General features: G+C 40.5%; 1 protein-coding gene across 1 annotated transcript in view; it reads right to left on the reverse strand.

Moving 5' to 3' along the window:
- Window positions 1-2,105: 2,105 nt before the first annotated feature.
- The window catches only part of gng7 (guanine nucleotide binding protein (G protein), gamma 7), a 33,030-nt gene continuing 13,452 nt past the window's right edge, over window positions 2,106-21,683 (reverse strand). The window contains exons 3-4 of the mRNA XM_065277208.2: window positions 10,393-10,514; window positions 2,106-5,575 (exon numbers count right to left, since the gene is read on the reverse strand). Of these exons, the coding sequence (XP_065133280.1) occupies window positions 5,450-5,575; window positions 10,393-10,473 (207 nt within the window). The 5' untranslated portion in view covers window positions 10,474-10,514 and the 3' untranslated portion in view covers window positions 2,106-5,449. The remainder of the gene's footprint in view (window positions 5,576-10,392; window positions 10,515-21,683) is intronic.

Below are 21,683 nucleotides of genomic sequence, written 5' to 3' on the forward strand. Positions count from 1 at the left end.
GTCATTTTTCCACCACGAAAACAGCGTCTGTCCCCCTTAATCCCCTCTTGTATTTTTCGCCCCACCCTGCTGCGTGGCTTGTAAATAAAGATCAGCATTATGGTTTGTTCTGTCCTGCCATCGCTGAATTTTTCAAAGTCACCTCGGTCAATCCCAAAGGTATTTAGCAAAACAAAACGGTCAATTTAACCCCATATTTGACCTCCAGCACAAATGTTTGTGTCTCATAGTTATCAATGCATGCACACACTACTTATGTAACATCTTTAGTTTTATGTACCACCCCATGCTCTGTTGTCCTCTTCTGAGAAGAGCCCATCCCAAATGCTTTAATGTGTATTGTACACATGCATGCTCTCACTACACTCCCTGCATACTCACATGTCAGGGCAGAATACTATGAGAGCGCAGTCACACTTACTCACATGCAGCTGCAGGTTGTTTACCAGGCAAGGGCTGCTGATTGGCCGATTCACTTATGCTATTTTTCAAAAGGGCGTCTGACACGTCACTTTTCCTCCGTTTAGCCCTTTTAAATCTCATTTTATGAAGAGGTCAGCATGCATGCTGAAAAGTTTAAACACAAACTTGACATACTCTATGCATCTTAATTTTGCACTGTATATCTGCAAAAGAGCACTGCTTGACATGAAATATTACAGTAAGTGATGTTCATCGCTTACGTATGGAGTGCATGCATTTGCATATATTAATTTACTTTGCAAAAATTGGCGGCTCGTGACTGCTCAACCGAGGGGCACAAATTCAAAATATGTGTTTCGGGTGTCATGTGTGTTGCTTGCGTTTTCAAAATATGTGTTGGTTGCGTCATGTGAACCATGTGCATCACGTGTTTTGTCAAAATAAGTGCCTGCTGCACAGACGTCAAAACCGTTTATGATAAAAGAGACGCTCATGTTCACAAAAAACACACAAGACAAAAAACTCTGATTACGCATGATATTATGTGAGTATCTGGCAAACACGAACATCTCTTTTATCATAAACCCTTTAGACACATCTGCAGCAGGCACTTATTATGACAAAACACGTGATGCACATATGATAACTCGACGCGCAGAACACATATTTTGAAAAAGGAACCACACACATACATACATGTTGTGACGAACTTCGCATCGAGCCCCCTGAAAAAAGAAGTCACCGGCCGCCACTGTTTGCAAAATGTGCTGGATTTTCCCAAAATGTGCATAGACCTGTCTGTGAAATCCAGGATAAAGTCTTATAATCTTATTATGAGATCACGAGCATTAAAGATTTTTAAAGACTTTTAATGACATGACCTTATTCAGTCTATAGAGTGCTGCAGGGATGACGTACGTATTTTTGTAGGCCAACCCGGAAGTTAGCGGACACTGGTTCATTCGGCAGAAAGCCCATTAATTTTCCCCATAGACTTTTGTTTTATCGCAAAAAAAATAAGCTCTATGTTAACAAAAGTTAAACATTTTTCAAAACAAGTTAATCTTCACAAATAAATGCAAATTTAATGAATTTTGAAGTGTAGATGCGTTTATTACTAATATAAAAGTCATAAAGGTTGTGTTCATATGTGAAGATTAACTTGTTGGACAAAACGTGAAAGTGTCATAAACTTTTGTTAAAGGCGGAGTGCACGATTTTTGAGAAACTTTTGAAAAGGGAGTCGGGCCGAGTACCAAAACACACTTGTAGCCAATCAGCAGTAAGGGGCGTGTCTACTGAACAGCATTGTTGCATATGTGTGGGGCGGGTCTATTGAAAAAAGGTCCAGATTCATTGTAGTAGGGGCGTACTAGTTTAGGTGATTTCAAATGTCAACATTGGCTTTCAAAGATCGTGCACCCCGCCTTTAAACAAAGAGCTTATTTTTTCGACAATCCAAAAGTCTATGGTAAAAATGAATGGGATTTTTTTGTATCCCGCTAACTTCCGAGCTATACAAAAATACGTCATCCCTGCGGCACTCTATATTTAATATACCAGAATGTCCTTTCCATTATGAAGGATGATTTATAGACAGCAAATCATAAATAAATAATGACTTTGGCTAAAACTAGTTTAATTCATTTTCTTTGTGCAAGAAACGAGACAAATCCCATTGATGCAGAGTAACATTTTGTCTTTATTTCATCTACTTTTTCGATATCATCAATTTTAAACAGCAATATCCACAAAATATTAACAGTGTGCAAGAAAAACATGATTTATGGCACATCCGAGAAGAACAATTACAAAAAATAGATATATTTCTTCATAATCAAGGCATAAAGATACATATGCATACACAGGAAAAAACACAAAGAAATGGCACAGGCTGAGATTGAATCTACTGGCTACAGATTTTACCCACACAAAGCCTAAATGTCATCTCTCATGGTCATGAGGGAGCGATGACGGTGTGAAAAGTCAAATGACGTTTGGGATGGAGCAATCAAGGTTAAGGTATCATGGCCTTCTCAGCACCTTAAATGTTCTTGCATTACGCAACACAAATTGTAAGTAGACACGTTCCCTTGCTCAAACTGTTGCAAACATCGGGTTTCACAACATAGCAAGTCATTTACTCGGTGAAATGATTACAGGGTCTTTTTAAAATCTTTAAAGTATGGAGCGTTATTGTAACCTTATGCAGGTGGTGAGGGGAAAATAATACTGTGCATCCCAAAACTGCGAGTCAAATCATTTCTAATACGCAAACTTAGTTTAGCTGACTTTCACAGTGTTTGCTCCAGTGTAATACCATCAAACACGGTAGAGCGAGTTTAACAGTTTGGTTGGCATCATGCGAAAAAACTTCATATTTTCATTTAAAACTTAACGGTTAGTAGCACTCAATACATGTCTGTGTAATATGCAATTAATGCACTTCTCCAGAAAGGCTTTATCCTAATGTGAACTTCTGCTCTAAGTGTCTTAAGCCCGGAGTATAGTCTGTTCTTTACGTGTACGCGCATGGTCGAACGCACAGCCTTGCAAACTATAGTTTATTTGACTCGTACAAGTACACCGACGTTCGACACATAGAAGAAAATTGCGTTATGCGCACTGTACGCGGACCTTCGCCTACGCATAAAAAGTGGACCATACGCTGGCCTTTAGTAATGTGGTTAGTAATGGAGAAGTGAGTAAGTTTCAAATATAATACTTTAATAGTTTAAATTACAACTCTTCATTATACAATACGGTGCATTTAGTCTTTTCCCAAAGTATCTTATCCGTTGCAAGAAAACTCTTTCAATGTCAGAAAAATTTACAAAAGCTGTCGCTGGGGCGGGCCCTTTCATGAAAGTACACCTTTGTGTACCTAAAGGGTGCATATTAGTACCTCAAAGGTATTTATCTGTACCTAAACAGTACACATAAGGACCTTTAAGGTACTGCCCCAGTGACCGCTTCAGTACCATTTTTCTAAAAAGCATACTTCATAAAGAAGTCAACATCTGTGCTAGCCTATGATCAAAACCAACCTGACAATGTCCTGTTCTGCCAAACACGCTGATCAGCTCACGCTAGACAGGAAGTGATGTCACTGAATAAGCTCCGTCCGCGGCGTGCCAACTGATAGAGAGCAGATTCTCTGTTGTTCACTGGCCTGCTGTATGACTCATCCAATCTTATGACCACTCAACATGTCTTAGTCACGTCAAATATAATGACAACATCCTGTGGGCTGTGAAGAGCACAAGCCCCCCTCTATGTCCCATTACAGTACCACACCATTCCCAAGACCCATTCGGCTGCACTACAATGCTGTTTTCCATCATCTAGAGGGACAATGGGTCGATTCTACTTTCGGCATAAATCTGCTCTGGGATTGTTGTGCACGCTGCCGATTTCCAACTACACGCACTGCAGGCGAGTGTGGATCATGTGCCGGGTGCGTATGAAACATTCAGAGTTGTGGTTTGACCTTGCCCCCTCGTCTTGCGAAGTTGCATGTGACTTCTCAGGCAGAGCCAAGCCCAGCGACCTGTTGCATGACACTGAACATCCTGCCATTCAAACAGTGGACGACCTCAACACGTGTGCCTATCGAACAGGTACCAATGCCGTGAGTACCTTACATCACCACGGGTGTAGGCATTGTGTGTACAGTGTCAACAATCCGTTCACATTCCCTAATAGAGAACAAGCAAGCAATCGATTTCTTCATTCACTGCCTTGCAATAAAGAGGACAAACTGAAAGGTTAAATATGAATGAGGAAACAGAAATATTACACAAGGATTACTAAAAGATAAAACATCCACACAAAAAAAATGAATGCGCTTTAGTTATCAAACACTGTACAGTATCATACTAAATGACCAGATTCCATGTTTCCATAGAAAGAAGAAATCGGAACAAACAAATCCAAACAGCTATTCTCAAAGTCAACACCTCTGAACATATCCAAAAGAAAGTTTGTACATGTTTACCTTCTATGTGGATTTTACAATCAAGTTTGGTTTTAGAGAAAAGGATTAGTGGGGGGGTCGGACGATTATACATTTTAAAATGACTCTATATAATGGGGCGGGTCCAAGCCTCTGCTATTAGGATCTTAAATACTTACACTAAATTTTGGGGGTCGCATGACTGCATCCAAATATATTTTTTTTATTCAATTTAAACTAAATATTTATTTATACAGAACCACCATATTTTAAGGAGGCCAGGAAAGCGTTAATAGTTAGTTTACTTTTCTCTGCGCTATATAAAATTATTCCTTTATAACTAAGTGTCTGAGGATTTTGAAGTATAGTATAAAGATTAGAAAAAAGCAATAAATGCGTGTTTTATTCATGTAAAAAGAAAAACTACAGCTCACAAATGGACCAGAAAGAAAACGTAAAAATATTGGCAACTCTGGTTTGATGTCGTGAATCCCTTTGTAAAACGTGAAATGTGCCGTTTCGATAAAGGTAAGCATACCTGGATTCAATTTTGGCCGTACAAATCTAGTTTGCAGATCTAACTTGACAATGCAGGGTTAACACTGAACAACCGTTTACCACAGTGTGACTGGGCTAGCCAGCTAGTCAGTCGACATTACCGTGACTGTCTCACTTCACTCACCTCCATCACCTATGGTAATAAGGTCACCGTTCGCTGCACTGAAAAACATGCTGGAGCATCTCTCAGTCTCTCGAGCACTGTATTAATCTTATGAAATAGTTTCGAATCTGCCACTTCCTGTTAGGCGAGTCTATATGCATGAATGTCGACATGAAGGTCGCACTACGCACGCGTGCGTACATTCATTCATATAGATGCACTCAACGCCCGGCTACATGACGCTAGGTGTTCAGATATTGCCCCCTTTCTTTTTTACTGACAAAAGTGTGGCATTTATTTTCTGGAGAATACTGTGGATTCCAGATAAAAGAAGTTTTGGACTGAATTGCCCATTGACCGGGGATGGGCGCTGTCGGGACTGAGATAGCTGGAGGAGAGAGAGAGAGTGGCTATAGAATGATGCAAGGCTTCTTGTCTTTGAAGGGATTCTCTGAGGTGGGAACCCCGACCAGCAGAGGATCGCTGCGGGCGTGCTGCTCGCAATAACTCATGAGGTCTGCGGCTGCTTTTGACACCTGGGGAAAAACAGAGAGAAAAAGTAGAACGGGTGGAGATACAGCATTTCATCTTTAGTTTTTGTAATTTTGGACTTTTGCTGCATTCATTTACAGTGAGAGCAGAGAAAAGACAGGAAACTGTGAATAGAGTTAGGGGAAGTGGTGCAAGCTGGATTTCTACTTGCTTTGCCTGTATGAGCACTACAGCTCAACACTACAACTGTGTGTGTGTGTGTGTGTGTGTGTGTGTGTGTGTGTGTTTGTGCGTGCGTGTGAGCGTGCGTGCGTGTGAGCGAGTGAGAGTGAGAGTGAGAGAGAGAGACTCTGTGTATGACCGCCAGTACTGTTACATACTGTCAACATTGACTAGTTCAGAAAACAGAAAATCATGATTTCAGCTATAAGACACTTTTTATGCAAAATATTATATTATTACTGCCTGTAACATCTTGTGGTCCATGACAATGGGTAACAAATTCAAATTGTACAAATATAACCATTTGAAAAAAGCTGAAAAATAATGACAGCAAATGTACCTTTTGCACCCATATACAGTAGTGGCCAAAAATGATGTCTGGGGGAAGATTTATACAATATTTGCTTTTAAAGGGACACTCCACTTTTTGTAAAATATGTTCATTTTCCAGCTTCCCCTACATTAAACATACGATTTTTTACCGTTTTGGAATCCATTCAGCGGATCTTCGGGTCTGGCGGCACCACTTTTAGCAAAGCTTAGCATAATTCATTGAATCTGATTAGACCATTAACATCACACTAAAAAATAACCAAAGGTTTCAATATTTTTCCTATTTAAAACTTGACTCTTCTGAAGTTACATCGTGTACTAAGATTGATGGAAAATTTTATTTATTTATTAGCGCAGTGCTAATGGTCTAATCAGATACAATGGATTGTGCTAAGCTATGCTAAAAGTGGTACCGCCAGACTTGGAGATCGGCTGAATGAATTCTAAAACGGTAAAAATCAAATATTTAACTCTAGCCTGGCTCATCCCTCCTACGTGCTTCCGCTTAATTTTCATTTCGCTTCAGCAGTACGTCTGGGATTTCTCTATAGAGTTTTGTTTTCTCCTGCAAAAATCTGCAGGACCAATCAGCGAACAGATGGGGGTGGCTAAGAACGATGACGTTGAGGTCGTGCGTCAGTTTGAGTTGTAGTTCAGTAATGGCAGCGGAGAAAGACGTGAGAAAAGCTATTTGGTCCGTTGTTGCAAAACTGCCGAATATACAGAAGTTAAAGCCGGAGCAAGAACCAGGTTTGCTAAGTTTTGTTTGTCTGATTATTCTGACTTGTTGTTTCCGTCCGGTTTTGGTGCATGATATACGTCACGACCACACGTTAGCGATTGGCTTTGGCAGATCCTAAGTGACTCTGGGCAGATCCAATAGTTTTAAACTTCAACAATGGACCCTCCTTAACGGAAGTAACGCTTTGCAATGGAGCGTGGCCAGACTCTCTGTACAAATTAAATGAATGTACGAGAGTCTGGTTGGACCAGGCTAATTTAACTCTAGGGGAGCTGCAAAATTAGCATTTTTTTTTACGTTGAGTGTCCCTTTAATGGCCCTCAGATTAGATTAAACCATTAAAATATGATGAATATGGTACAAAATGTACAAAACACTAAACTTTTTTTTTACGTTTATTTTACTAAGTTCGGGAGGAGCATCGTCATGTGATACAACCAATCAGCATGAATATATGGTTGTCCCTCATCTCTGTCCCATGACGTTTCCCTCCTCCACCTCTCTGCTGGTACGTCTATCCCATTAAAGGGCGATTTATAGTCGTGCGTAGGTCCTACGGCGTAGCAGCGACGGCGTAGGTTCCGCGTCGGTTTTCATTTATACTTGTGCGTCGCCGTCCGCGTCGACGTGCAAAGACACGCGAAACCGCTGGTTGGCAGTAATCACGCGTGTAACCACAGTAGCAGCAGAAGTCGTCACAGAAGAAGAAGCTAAGCAAGTTAACCCACAAACGAAGAAAAAATAGCAACTTGTTGTGTATAATTTGAGAAGACCAGCAATGATGTAAGTAAATAAACAGCGACTTATGTTGCAGTTTTAGTTAAATCACTCCTCAACTTGGCTCATCTTTGTTTTCACCGTCTCAACCGGAAATACCTATGACGCAGTTTTTTTACCTGACGGGAGGGGTTCTGGTGGACCAATCACAGAACTTGCGGTCCGCGTAGGTCCGACGCGCTGTTAGGAATTTTGTGAGGTGCGCGTCAGGCTACGCAGAGCTACGCACAGGCTACGGATAGCCTACGCCGTAGCTACGCCGTAGGACCTACGCACGACTATAAATCGCCCTTAAAGAGGGGTTTGGGCTAATATTTAAAGCCCTCCCTTGGAAAGCATGCAAAATATGTTTAATCTCATTCCCTCTTTAATTACATGTTACTGCAATCTCGTAAAAGGTATTTATTGGACAAAGTAATTAGGCAAAAAGGCAAACTACAGCATATTAGGGAATCTGGGTTTGATTCAAACACTACAAAACTGCTTAGAAAAACAAAAAGCTCACAGGTTGTAAAGCATACATTTAATTATGTCTCTTAAAGTGCCCGTATTATGAAAAACTCACTTTTTCTGGGTTTTGGGGTGTTATTTTGTGTCTCTGATGCTCCCACACGCATACAAACTTGGAAAAAAATCCATCCATGCTGTTTTGAGTGAGATACAGGTTTCTGAATGTCCTCTGCCTTGAGTCTCAGATTGCGCGAGTTAAAACTCAGCTCCGTTGTGACGTAACAAAAAGTTTCGTCACATTCAGTTTGAATTTTCCCGCCCACCACCCCACTCGCAGGTCTCCACCCACCAGGTAGCTAGAGAGCATAGAGCAGTCACTTGAATGAGACCCTCTGTGCTGTTATCATGTCTCACGGAAATAACAGCGCTATTTGGATATTATGGATTATACTTCCACCTACTTTTAAAAACAAAGATTTAACGCGTGGTTATTGGAACCCGGAGTATCTTATATACAGTGTGTTACGACGCAAACAGTCCTCAGATTGTAGGCGATAAGACCTTCATGCGAAATCTGATGTAAACAACAGACTATGTATCTATATTTCACGGATTATAAGCATTTGTGGACAAAAATGGTCATTGGATGTATTTTATTGGACTTTCATGGATCATTCACACATCTGAAACAGACTGGATTCGATTCGCGATCGCGTTGTTTCATCAAAAGGTAAGAAGTCACGTTGTATTTTGCATGTTGTCATCTTCTGTCACAAAATACTACATTTATGATGCTAGAGCTAAAAGCTTTTTGCCAAACTAACCGAGACCGTAACTGTTACGCCCCGGCTTTTCTGACGAGGTGAGCCTCTAATAACTTTACGGTCCCCATAGATATATACACGGTCCGGACCTCCCGCTAGCTTCTAGCAATTAGCATGCGGTCCACAAGCAGTATACATCCCCCGCCAGGTCTTAATTTCTGTAATTTGCGAAAATAATGCGTTTGAAAATGTTTATAACGGGAATATGTTAGTATTGTCCAGGGAAAACGAGTGTATTGTTCAGACTGCTACATCACAATTTACGCTGGAATCTTTGTGTGTCATGATGAGTTTGACACACCGAGACCGGGCCTTACAGCCCCGGCTTTTCTGACGATGCTAACCCCCGAGCCTTATAACTTTATGGTCCGGACCTCCCGCTAGCTTCTAGCAATTAGCACGCGGTCCACAAGCAGTATACATCCCCCGCCGGGTCTTAATTTATGTAATTTGCGAAAATAATGTGTTTGAAAATGTTTTATAATGGGAATATGTTCGCATTGTTCAGGGAAAACGAGTTTGTTGTTGTGACTGCTAACGTAACATCACAATTTACTCAGGAATCATTGTGTGTCATGAGTTTCTTCTCCTGTAGTGTACTTATTAGTGATACTTTTCTGCATGAATTGTCTGTTGGCAACATAAACCGTTAATAATAATAATAATATATAAAATAATAACACAGTATGGTCTGTACTGCTCACGAGACCACTGAGCATGCGCACGATCACATGACGTTAGTAGTGGGGCGTGATCAAAGGAGCAGTAGCTCATAAATATGTAAGACTAGCTCAAAACGGCACAATCTGAACTGCCCTGAAACAGAGGCTCCTAGAGATGGGTAACAATCTTTTCCTACAAGCTATTTCGAGCAAACAACTTTTGAAACATGCTTGATGGAACTCATACTCCTATATAACTTGTGGAAAAGCAGTCATAAGATGGGCACTTTAATACTTTGTTGACCCTATTTTGTGGTAATAACTTGTGCAGAGGTTATGAAGACATAGCCCAGGACATGTGTTGTGTGTAATGTTTTGCAAAACATACTTAAATTAATCTGAAAGCTGAGCTTCAGTTTATTTTGCAAACAAATTGTCAAAGTTGGTCATCATTTATGGCCACTAATGTATAGGAATTTAAACCTGAATCAATATACTGCATGTTCATTTATGCATTTATGCAAGTAGCCATATAATAAATGACTTTTTCCAGACAGGGCTTATCCTAGTCCCAGACTAAAATGCATGTATGAGCTGGCTTAATTTAAAAACATATCCTAAGAATCATAACATATATCAGTGCCACTGTTTTGCGCACTCCAGACTTGTTTTTGTAAGGTTTTGTTTGTAAAAACAACTTAAATGTCCCAATATAACTAAGGCCTAGTCCTGGATTAATCTAAACCCTGTCTGGGAAACCGCCCCATAATGTATAGTCAGCAGGTCATCTCTGCAAAATGAAACTATGCAGAGATGCATGCTTGTGTAGGGAAGGATCTCGTGTCACATACCTTGATCCGTTCGAAGCCGGCCTCGATCCTCAGCTGCTCCACCAACTTCCTGGCCTGCGCTATGTTATTAGTTGTCGACATTCTCTGCCATCGGTTATCGCGCCAAGAAAAAGGAGAAAAATCTAAAACAAAAAAAGATGCAATACGGTTAAAACCCAGACAGAATTTCAAGCACGTGATGCATTCTGATAAATGCATGAGATAAAACATTACTTGTTGGCAGCTGCACAGTGCTTACTTTTGGGGGGGGCTTTACGAAAAGCCTAAAACTACACAGGCAAGGAGTAAAAATGCTAAATATTTATCTGAAAAACTTGCTTGGCTTGGTAAAGAAATGTATCATTGAAACGGTCTGACACACATTTTTGACCACACAACGACCCACAAACTTCAGTCTAGACCACCCAGTCCAGAAAACCCATCAATCAGTCAAATACTACAACTGAAAACAGGTGCAGAGTATTCTGAACAGCTAAAAAGCTGAACGTGTTGGGCAAACCGGTTTAAAGGGACACAACCCTTTAACAACAAGGACGGATAATAAAATGATAAGGTCAAGATGATTTCCAACATGATGGTTTAGTTAGGAACAAAATCATCCATGAACGAAATGTCGCCGGTCCGCAAACATCTTGTCTAGTGCTGACAAGTTCGCAGTGCTTCTTTGGAAACCTCGCCTGAGGTAACAATACAGGCAGAAGTTATCTTGGGTTCATCTAAACAGTTCTGAATGCAGTCCTACACAAGCCCTTCGCACACGTACACCAAGAGGTCATTTTAAGAAGCACTTACGCCAAGATGTAAATGTTAATAACAGGACACCCACCGAGAGGCGAGTATCAAAGTAACCGCAGACACAGAGGAAACGCTGGAGGCAATGAAAGGTTTCGTTCTTTTTCGACACAAACACGCTCCTCATCCAACCACCCTCTCGCTCTCCACACGCACTCTTAAATCAGTGCTGCACCCCTGGCTTTCCAGGACTTTCCTAGAAAGGTCGTATAGTGCTACACACACGTTGCTTAGTGCCTGGGCTTTGTCTTTTCTCTGCAAACACACGGTCTCTTTTACGGCACGCCGTGTTTCAGGAAATGGGCACAGCGATCCGGCATATAACTGCGGTGATCTGGAGCACATTGATATATTCATTTAAACATACGGTTCTTATGAAGGAAGACGTCTGCAGTTCTTTCCAACCACATCTTCCTTTTTTTTAAAGAAAACCCGCACAGGAAAACATTCAGGAACAAGGTTTGAATATATGGAGCCATAGCGTGCACCATGTAGGCTCCATGTAGCCCGTTGACTATAAACCTATTCACTGCAAACCATGAGTGCTAAGTGAGAGACGTTGTCTTAATGCAAGACATCTGCTGAATTTTTGGTTTTATGCCATTCATTACAATGCAAATATCTTCTCGTTTGCAGTTTACTTGTGCATTAAAGTTGCACAATACGTTTGCTGGGATTAAACCTACAGCATTGCCGTTGCAAGCAGCACGTTCTACCTACTGAGCAACAGATTGAGCTTCAAGTGGGTTAAATTAAAGAGGTCTAGGCTTTGTCCAAGCACATTAAGTCCTAAATTTTTGTTGTTTTCTTAAAGTCGGTGAGGATTATAAACTATTGCCCATGACTAACTCACATAAGCACTCCTCATTCACTCTCTATGAGCTGGAAACAGACTCACGTGCAATAGCACACACTCCTTATTCGCATAGCTGCGCGGTTTCCAGCGTCTCCTAAACAGGCGTCTCTTTCAAATTCTGCTCCAGTTAGGAAAAGGTGGGGGTCGAGTGGCCGTTTTCCTTCATCAAAAAAACTGCACCCCACCCTTCATTGCTTGTTTTGTGCTCTGATTTAAGCACCATTAACAGTTGCATACTGTATACGACAATGCCATAAATGTAACTGACTGAATGCAAATATAATTGATACAAATGTAGCAGTCGACCCATATGGTTTTTATGGATGATGCCGATAGCAATATTGAGAAAGCAATTCGGACCATAGGAGTCTGATGTAAGACAAATGTAATTAAGGTAATAAGAGACAAACAGAAAATTGGTGAAACTAAATAAACATTTTAGAAGTATTTAAGTACTTAAAAAATATTTTCAAGACATACCAACCTATCCTCCCGCTCATATTTTGATTGTTTTGGTCATTTGACCATTCACCCAAATACGACCAACAGATGTGTTTACTAATGCCACTTTTCCATTGCATAATATCCCACGGTTTGGTTTGGGTCAGGTCGGGTCAGCTCACCTCACTTTGGCTTGGTTAGCTTTTCCATTGCGTTTAGTAACACTTGGGAGTGGGAGGGATTATAGGTGTGTCGTTATAATTGTGCTTGCCTACTGCTGTGTCGTTGTACATTCCCATACATTCATTTATTTCTCCGTCCCCCACAAAATTAAAATTGACCACCACAAATAGATGTTTGCACATTTCGTTTATCACTACCTCTTTCTCACATGACAGTTTCTTTACAAGCACCCGTGTCAACGCGCTCCACTGAGCCTCATTTAAGCTGCATTTAAGAATATATACGGACGTGCACTTCGCAAATGTGCCACCACAAACTGCAAGTCTGGAAAAAAACTGTTATGGGGTTCCTGATAACTTATAGCAAAGCACAGATGACAACATGTTTGCTTGAGACAGCGCAAGCTAGCATGAAGGTAAAGCTAATCTTTTACATCATAACGATGATGTGGTAGTGACAATTCTCTCAGACCAATCACTGATCTACAGTGTTTTCGCGTCACGTTTTGGTATCAGCACGGGTCGCATGTAAACTGTATTGTCGTAACCATAAATCGTATAAAATTTAGTAGGATTGACAAAATTTTGTGCGTGTAAACATACACAAATGTATGATGTGTCTGGCAGACTTCGGCTTTAGATCCGAGTGTCTTTTCATTAGGAACAACAAATTTAAGGAACAGAAAAGTTTATTGGTGGATTGAACAGATAAAAAAAAAATCAAATATCGCCAAATGCAATATAACGGACTATTACTACAATACAAAAATGCTTTAATTTATTTAAAACAAACATCAAAGTTGCATCTGCAAACAAATGTTATCAGACACAGACTATCAAGGTTTAAAAACAAGTGTCACAATACTTCTTTATACAATATAACTCTTGCTTTACAATTTACATATTAACAAACCTCTTAACTATGTTTCTATAACTAACTTGACTTATAAATTAAAATAAATACCAACTGGTACAAACTCATTCCAAATATCCTCATAGTTTGGAGTCATAGTATATTATACTTTAGAAGCCAGTGTATATTTTAAATATACCTAATAAAACTAATGGACCACAAAAATACATCTGTATAACTTTAATACTATTTTGGTATTCCCATAAAACATCCGCAGTGATAAATCCAGGATTCAGCGTGTAAACACTGGTCAAGTGAGAATGTGAAGCATGCAGATTCTGCAGTATGTCACCCCCGACTGTAAGCCTTGTGCGGTCACAGTCTGGATTTACACAGCTTTGCAGGCAGGCTCTTTCATTTCTGAGTTCAAAGTTGTGGCGGTAGCACCCGCCAGCTTTCCAATAAGCGCCACAATGTGGCATTAAATCAAAAAACTCCTCTAACGGACACCTGATGGCAAAGTGCCGGCTTGTTTAGTCATCTCATCAGCCTCCAGAAGTTTCCACACTGCCGCCCTTTGAGCTCAGGCGGACCGCTTGGCGGGAAAGACCGTATATGACTGTTTTGAACAAGGCTTGTGAGGAAGGAGGGGGCAGAGAGGGAAAACGGAGGAATTTGGCTCCAATCTTCCGACAACCGGTGGCGGCGCAAAAAAAAATGATAAGAATGGGTGAATACTGTGGTCTGCACAAAGCCGCAGCCTTGCTTATATTCCTTTCCAAAATGTGAAACTGCTTTTATATAACAAACAACCTGTTACTGTTCCCTACACCTCCCCTGTATTTAATAAGCTTTCTCAATGGCTTCCTTACAGGAATCAGAAACCGAAAACACGAACTGCTTGATCAGCTGCCAACCCAAATGTCAGAAATGTTTTCCTCGGCTTACAGGATCTTCCAGGATATCAGCCACTTGCAAGAAGAGGGAGGGAAATGAGGGGAAAGGAAGGGGGAAAAAGGAAATATTCATGGGATCATGTGACGGAGGGTGTGACTGCATGCGATGTAAGCATGTGTCTGATGTGACCAGCACATAGTGAGACAAAAGCACAGACAGTCTCATGACCAGGGAGACAGAAAATAGACGGCCAGCATTCCTGATGAGGGACAAATGACCGTAGTGGGAGGAAATTGTTTGGTCGGGCATATACAATGTCAGCCCTGCAGGCTTTAACTGATGCATTTCTGGTATGCACGCGTGTTGTGTAGAAAAATCAAATTTTTTTTCTTTCTTTTTAATAATAAGAATCTGAATCATCTAAATTGTTACATTACTGAATTCTTGCAGTTGGGACTAGTCCAATTTCACCAACACCCCAGCAAAGCGTTTGATCAGACAGGTGTAGCTGACATTGCCTATGTGTGTATCACTCGGTGGTACCAACAACACCCAGTTAAAAACTTGTTTGACAGTTGGGCGGACAAAAGAGGAATTTGAGAAAGTCTTTGTATGAATTTCTTTAGTCAAGGCACTTTATGATAATACCATTAAATTATGCTGCAGCAAATAAATGCTTGGGAAGGCATTTGTTTAAATAGTCCGAGGAATTGCTGGAATGTCGTCCAATGCAATTTGTGTCTCAGACTACAAGAAACTATTGAGAGACTAGAAATCCTGTTTTCACAAGCACTATAAGCCCAAATAGTTTTAATGCAAACAACATACAATGGCAAACTTACTTTCATAAAAGAACCTATTATTGTGCAGAAACCAACGCACGCCTGGAGATAATGCCGATGAAATATTCCCATTCATCGGAAGAAACCAAATGGACACAAGTGAAACAGAATGCAAGAGCAGGTTGATCTTGATGCATGCAAAACCAGTTAGCCAGTTTAATTTTTTCATCATTTAACTTATAACTTTTATATGCAATTTTTTTTATATGCAATTATATTTTTACTTACTTATATTCAAATGGCTATATATACACACAACCTTCCCAAAGATGGCTGTTAATGTCCGAAAGCACAAAAAAATTTTTTTTGGGGGGGTGACTTTTTTTGTAAATTCTGCAAAAGAGGCCAAGGTAAGGTTAAAATGTGTGGCATGTACCGGTGGGGAGGAGGGAAAACAATGAACCGTAACCTGTCCCTACAGCGTCTGGGATGAGGGCGACAGGAGCCTGAGGTCAGGAAGTGCATCTAGTCAAAACAGAGTGTGTGTGTGGGAGACAGACGCACCCTCTCCGGATCCACCTCACGAGTGACATTTTTTACATCATGGATGTGTGAAAGCATGCAAAAGAAAGAAAAGAAACCTGAGTTGCAAACACGATAAAGCAGTGTTGAGTTTTCTGCGATGACGAGCCGATTATCTTGCATGCCAACCGGATCTAAAAAAACTGAGAGAGTGACTACGTGAACGTGCTCAGGAAGGTGAAAAACCTGATAAGTATCTGCAAAGGAACAAGAAAAAGTATAATCTCTTGCCCTCCAGCTATTCTGAGAACAGACAGACACTATAACAGTCTTTTTTATGATTCACAAGCAACCGGATTGCATGGGCTTATGAGACTCTTTGTATTTGAGAGAGAGAGAGAGAGAGTCTGTAAACAGGAAAATGCGTTGCTTCGTGGGTCACTCGTGCAAACACGTGGATCCCGTTTGATGTGCGTGCACGTGGACGCCATCAAAGCCTTTAAGGTGCAAGTCAGATGCAGGTGCGTAGTAATGAACCATTGTCATCGGGCCGGTAAACAAGCAAAAGGGGAAGAAAGTGACTAACCGGATTCAATAGCTGACTTCCTCCTCCGTCCGTTTCCTTATAAGGGCACAGGAAGTCATGCAGGCGAAACTGGGGAACTCCTAAGGGGTACATTGCTGCTTCCAGTAAGCGCGAGTTGCAATTATTTAGGGGATTCTAAGGCTATGTGTCCATTACCAAAAATAGCACTGTTTTCCTGCTCGTATGACGGTGCGGCCTTTTAACCTGGAAACTGGGCTCCGTATTGAGCAAACATGCACTTTTTCAGCTGTGAAGAAGACACTGGCATGCATTTGAAGCATGTTCTTGTGCAATACGGAGACACTGTTTATCGGGACAATCAGGACTGGAAAACTAAATAGGACAACGTGGTTTGAAAGCTGAGAGTGCTCTGCTGGATCTGTCCTTGCAGGAACGTACATACGTGGAGGCTGGGAGATATTTGAGATGACGCGAGACACAACCGGTCAAGGCAGCCAATGACGCAAGAGCCCCGCTCACACCCTTCCCTTTTCTGCTATTACAACTTCTGATAAAAACTCAAGCACTTGGGAAAGTCGCAGCTGTGTTAAGAATAATCAAGCCAGAAACAGACAATTGTAGTCTGTGCAGTTTTGCAGTTAACTATGAGATGAAGTGTTGCAGGATTCCTGCAAAAAACAAACTGATTGTAAATGCAAACTGTTCGAAGTTACATGTAAAGACATCTTTGCATGATCTATGATTTAATGATCCCTAGCTTAGTATGGTTACTGGGAAAGCCTTCCTCTTTTCTCTTTAATCTGATATTACCAGGATATGACAGCATGCTGTAATCTCTCTCTCCCTCCATACACTTTACTTAAACAACTTTAGTGACACTGTACAAGTGCCAAAGTTTTGCCGACTCTATCTCTCTCTCTCTCTCTGCTGTGCACTATGACACATATACAGTAACATATGTCTGGACAGTTCTTAAACACAGATTTAATAATAACAGGGTTCCCACAGGTCCTTGAAATCCTTGAAAGTTTGTGAATCTGGGGGGAAAATTCAAGGCCCTAGGAAGTTTTTGAAAATATACATACATAGATACAGGTCATTGAAAGTGCTTGAATCTATTTTATGCATGAAGTTTTCTGGGGGAAAAAATCCATATTATTCCCTGTGTAGTGTAATTCTAGATTTTTTAATTCACACATGCAAAACTGTTTGCTTTAAATGTTTATATCTTCTCTATGCAAATGTTGATTCATACCAAAATGCTTTTTTGCATAGTTGTGTTTGACAAATAAAAACGCCTCGGGTTACGTATGTAACTGTTGTTCCCTCAGAAGGGAATGAGACGCTGCGTCTCCCTTGGCATACTTCCTGCTATCTTGTAATGCCGTCTTTAGCAAGATTTCAGATAGCGATATACTTCCTGTGTCTCGCGTCACCCTGTTTTTGTCGTTAAGCCTCACCATTAATTGAATTTGATATACACATTCAGACGCACTTACCCTTGGAGGCGTCCCCAAAGTGTCACTGCAGTGACTCAGCGCGAGTTCCCTCAAAAGGGAACTGTAACAATGTATCTTAAAAGGTAACACGATGTAACCTTGCTCTCACTTAAAATGTATCCCCACATTTAGTCTTTGAATTTGAGGGTATTGGACTTGGAAAGTCTTTGTTTATTGCCACAACAATTTTTAGCAAAGTCCTCTAAGTGCACAGAAAAATTTGATGAATTTTGGCGTACGTGCGATTTCAATTGTTGAGCTGCAAAAGCTTTTTGTGGAGTTAAGGGAGGCTTACCGCCTATATTAGCATATTGAGTGTATTTTTGAATATTACTTTTTATTCCGAAAGGACAGTGAAGAGTGACTGGAGACTTATTTAGAAGTAGAGATTTTGGCCAAGCTTGCATGCTCTAACAGGGTTTTGCAGCGAAAGAGTCAAATTTGTTAAATACCAATGAAATTAAGTGACATTTGTAAATGTAAGACTGACTAATAACCAGGGCAAAATGGAACCTGCAGACTTTATTTGCTTTTTCTGTGAAATGTTTTGGAAAAATCTGTGGAATGATTTTAAATGTTTTTTTTTTTAAAGATTTTTACGTCCTCATTATGAATTTAGCACCTATCAAGATAATTTTATAATTTGTACAATGCATTGTTAACTTTATGTTAAACATAACAAGAGCATTTGTCTTGTAAAAGGGTTTGAAATGATCATGTGGTGAGTGCTGTTGCGCCACATAGACGACAGAGTCAAGTGATATCTCCTTAAGTTTAATCATATCTTAAATATCAAATGGTTTGTGCTCTCAGTCGTTAAAAACGGTCACAGAAAACAGCACGTGCAGGGTTTATGTACTGCTTGTCTATGACGGCTATTGCTCATAAACATGCTTAAGGGCGAGGTATGTGTGCTTGTCAAATGAAGGGCATAAATCCATGAAATTCCTCTGAGTTTTCCACGGAAATCTGCGGATGCAGATTCCGTTCGGTCCTGCTAACAACCTTTTCTGTTAAAGTTGAACCAAAACATAAAAGCCTAATAAAAAAACACTCATTTACAAGAAAACATGTCGGAGGCACTTAGATGGTTTTGCATACAAACTCTTCATATACATTATATGTTTTATGCATCAAATGTTTGTCAACTGATATACAGTCAAATCTTAATATTACTTAGGCAGGACTGGAGGTGGCTTTATTAAAGTGCCCATTTACTAATGCCATCTGCAGATCTGTAGGCGGTGGGCAGGGAGGAGAAAGAATAGGAAGCACTGTTTCGAGCTGGTTATTCTCTGTGTCTTGGGGGTGTTGAGGAGATATATGGCAGGGCACTTCACACCTCTGCCGTGAAACTGCGTAAAGCAGGCGGTTCACATGCACGGAGAAGGGTCCTTGACCTGGTCCCTACTGGACCCCAGCTGTGAGGGGCTGCTGCAGATATCAGCTGCACAGGTGTCGAACCTGACTCCTGCTTTCCCAAACAAGCCACCCTCAGTGCAAACACTGTAATTGACTCCACCACATGTGCTCACTGTTTGAATAGAGCATACACGGGGAATGAGAGCTATTTACGTGCAATGGCCTCAAAGGAGAGGATGCTAATGACTCGTTTATATAGAAAAACTGCCTGGACTTGGCAATTTAAGTCAAGCGTTGTTGTTGTTATTACAATCAAATAATCAATTGTTTGCAGTAAAAATACCCAATTACATTTTATTTCATGCATGCAAAAGTTACTAATGAGAAACTGTATTTGAGTCACCTGTAATATTGTAGAATATAAAAGTCGTGTAAGATGACAAGATTGCCTATTGTTTTTTTTTAAGTGCTAAAATTGTATATAAAATGCATGAATCGGACGTACATTGCACGCAAATGTTTCACTTATTCGAAATTGTGCACTTTTCCCTAAAATAAATCAATAAAACATCACATTAACAAATAAAAAAAATGATCAAATCCTATTTGGCGGAGTCATTATGGGGTATTGAGTGCAGATCAATGAGAAGGCTAAAATGCATCAGACTGTGACAAAAGTAAGGTATCTGTATAAAGTGCTGTAATCGCTCTTGAATTACATGTTCTTTATCTTGCTTAGCTACATTCTGCATCAGTTATACCCATGATAACTGCAAAAACACTGACGTATGCATGCCAAACCTTTGGCCCTGTTTTGCAGTACATCACTTACTGCTGGGAAGCCACACCTCTTCTCTCCAATCTTCCCCATGCTAAAGACAATTCTGAGGAAAGGCCTTTAAATTAGGTCAATGCTCTGGGAGCTAAACCTACTTGTTTAAGTACAAGAGGAATTGGCATTAGTGCATATTAGTACTAACCTGGGAAGAGATCCTAGTCCGTGCCAACACTCATTTCTAAATATTTGCCAAGCCTTTAAGGGTATTTAAAAGATACACCGTAATTAGTGATTACTCTACAGAGATTTTGTTATTGCAAGTGTTTGGCTGGAGTACTAAGGAGTGTTTTAGTGTGTTGGTGGTAAAACATGCAGGTGCCAGCTGCGGCACCCCGGTCCCGTGATAAACCGTGGGGGAGATTCTCCTGTCTAGTCATGAGAAGGGTCAACTTGTGTCAGACAAGGGTCAAAGTTGAGAAATCTTGGGTGCCCGCGGTCACCGTTTAGCCTGTGCAATCTCCCAAACAAGTGTTGGCATTAACACATCTGTACAGTTTGTCCAGTAGTACACAGCAATGCACATTTTAAACTATTATGCAAAAAAATGTCAGATCTCACTCATTATTAGCACTTTTCCACAATCGTTTTCTTGTAACCGTTTCATTCCGTGACGATCTGACAGAGCCAGCATGGATATCATTTTCCACTTCATCGTCCTTTGGAATGTAATACAAACACCTCAGTTGTTGCCTTGCTAACACAAGAGTTTACTGACATATGCGATGTAAAAAACAAACAGGTTTATGGCGATGAGCATTATATTTTTACTTTTTACCCAATCTGTGTTTATTTTGCTAAATTATTACGCTTTATCAGAAAGTTGTAGCAAGGCAACAGACCAGTTACTAATCCCGAGCGGTAACATCATTCCACGCATTCTATCAACATGATTCAGCACAATTGTGCTGAGAAATAAGGGGTGAAAACGGTTTGTAATCATGCCGTGCAAAAAAAGGCTCAAGTTGAAACATAACTGTAAACGTTTCTACCGCTTTAAGAAGCTTTGGCCCGACGGTGTAAAAACTTGATTTGGGTGGTTTCCCAGACAGGGCTTGAGCCTAATCCCAGACTAACTTAAATGTTAATGTTGTCTTGATACAAAAAACAACTTGAACTGACATATCTTAAAATATATCAGCGCAAGCGTCGTGTCTCAAGATGCACACCAGTAATGTTATTTATAAATTATGCTTTTCAAAATGACTTCAATATCACAATTTAACTAAGGCCCAGTCCTGGTTTAAGCTAATACCTTATCGGGAAACCTCCCTTAGATGTTTATTGCATGTTTAAAGTGGCAGTGCATAATTTTTGCCTCTCTATCGCCACCCCTGTGTGAAAAATAATATTGCATGTTACTTTTGCAGTTATTTTCATAATATGCGTTTAAGTCAAACAGACATTACGTGCAAAATCGTACTCGATAGCTCGAGTTACAGTTCCTTATTATAAACTTTTCGATCGGGCTATGATAAATTTGGCTTTATAATTCTGCATCGATTGTACGGGATAGCCTATGCAGAGACGCAAACCCTATGCAATAGCCTACGGCGTAGCTTGAATGCGGCTGCCATTAGAGAGCATTTTTATGCAGTGCAAGCATTTTTATAACCCATTGCTCATGTGCGACATGCAGATTTGGATTTCTCTATTTGCCTTTACAGAAATATGTGTTTTTTTTCTACGAGGATGCGCTCTGGTGCTAACACCGCGATGCGTC

The sequence above is a fragment of the Paramisgurnus dabryanus genome, chromosome 6 (genome assembly GCF_030506205.2).
Source record: "Paramisgurnus dabryanus chromosome 6, PD_genome_1.1, whole genome shotgun sequence".
In the NCBI taxonomy this organism is placed as follows: Eukaryota; Metazoa; Chordata; class Actinopteri; order Cypriniformes; family Cobitidae; genus Paramisgurnus; species Paramisgurnus dabryanus.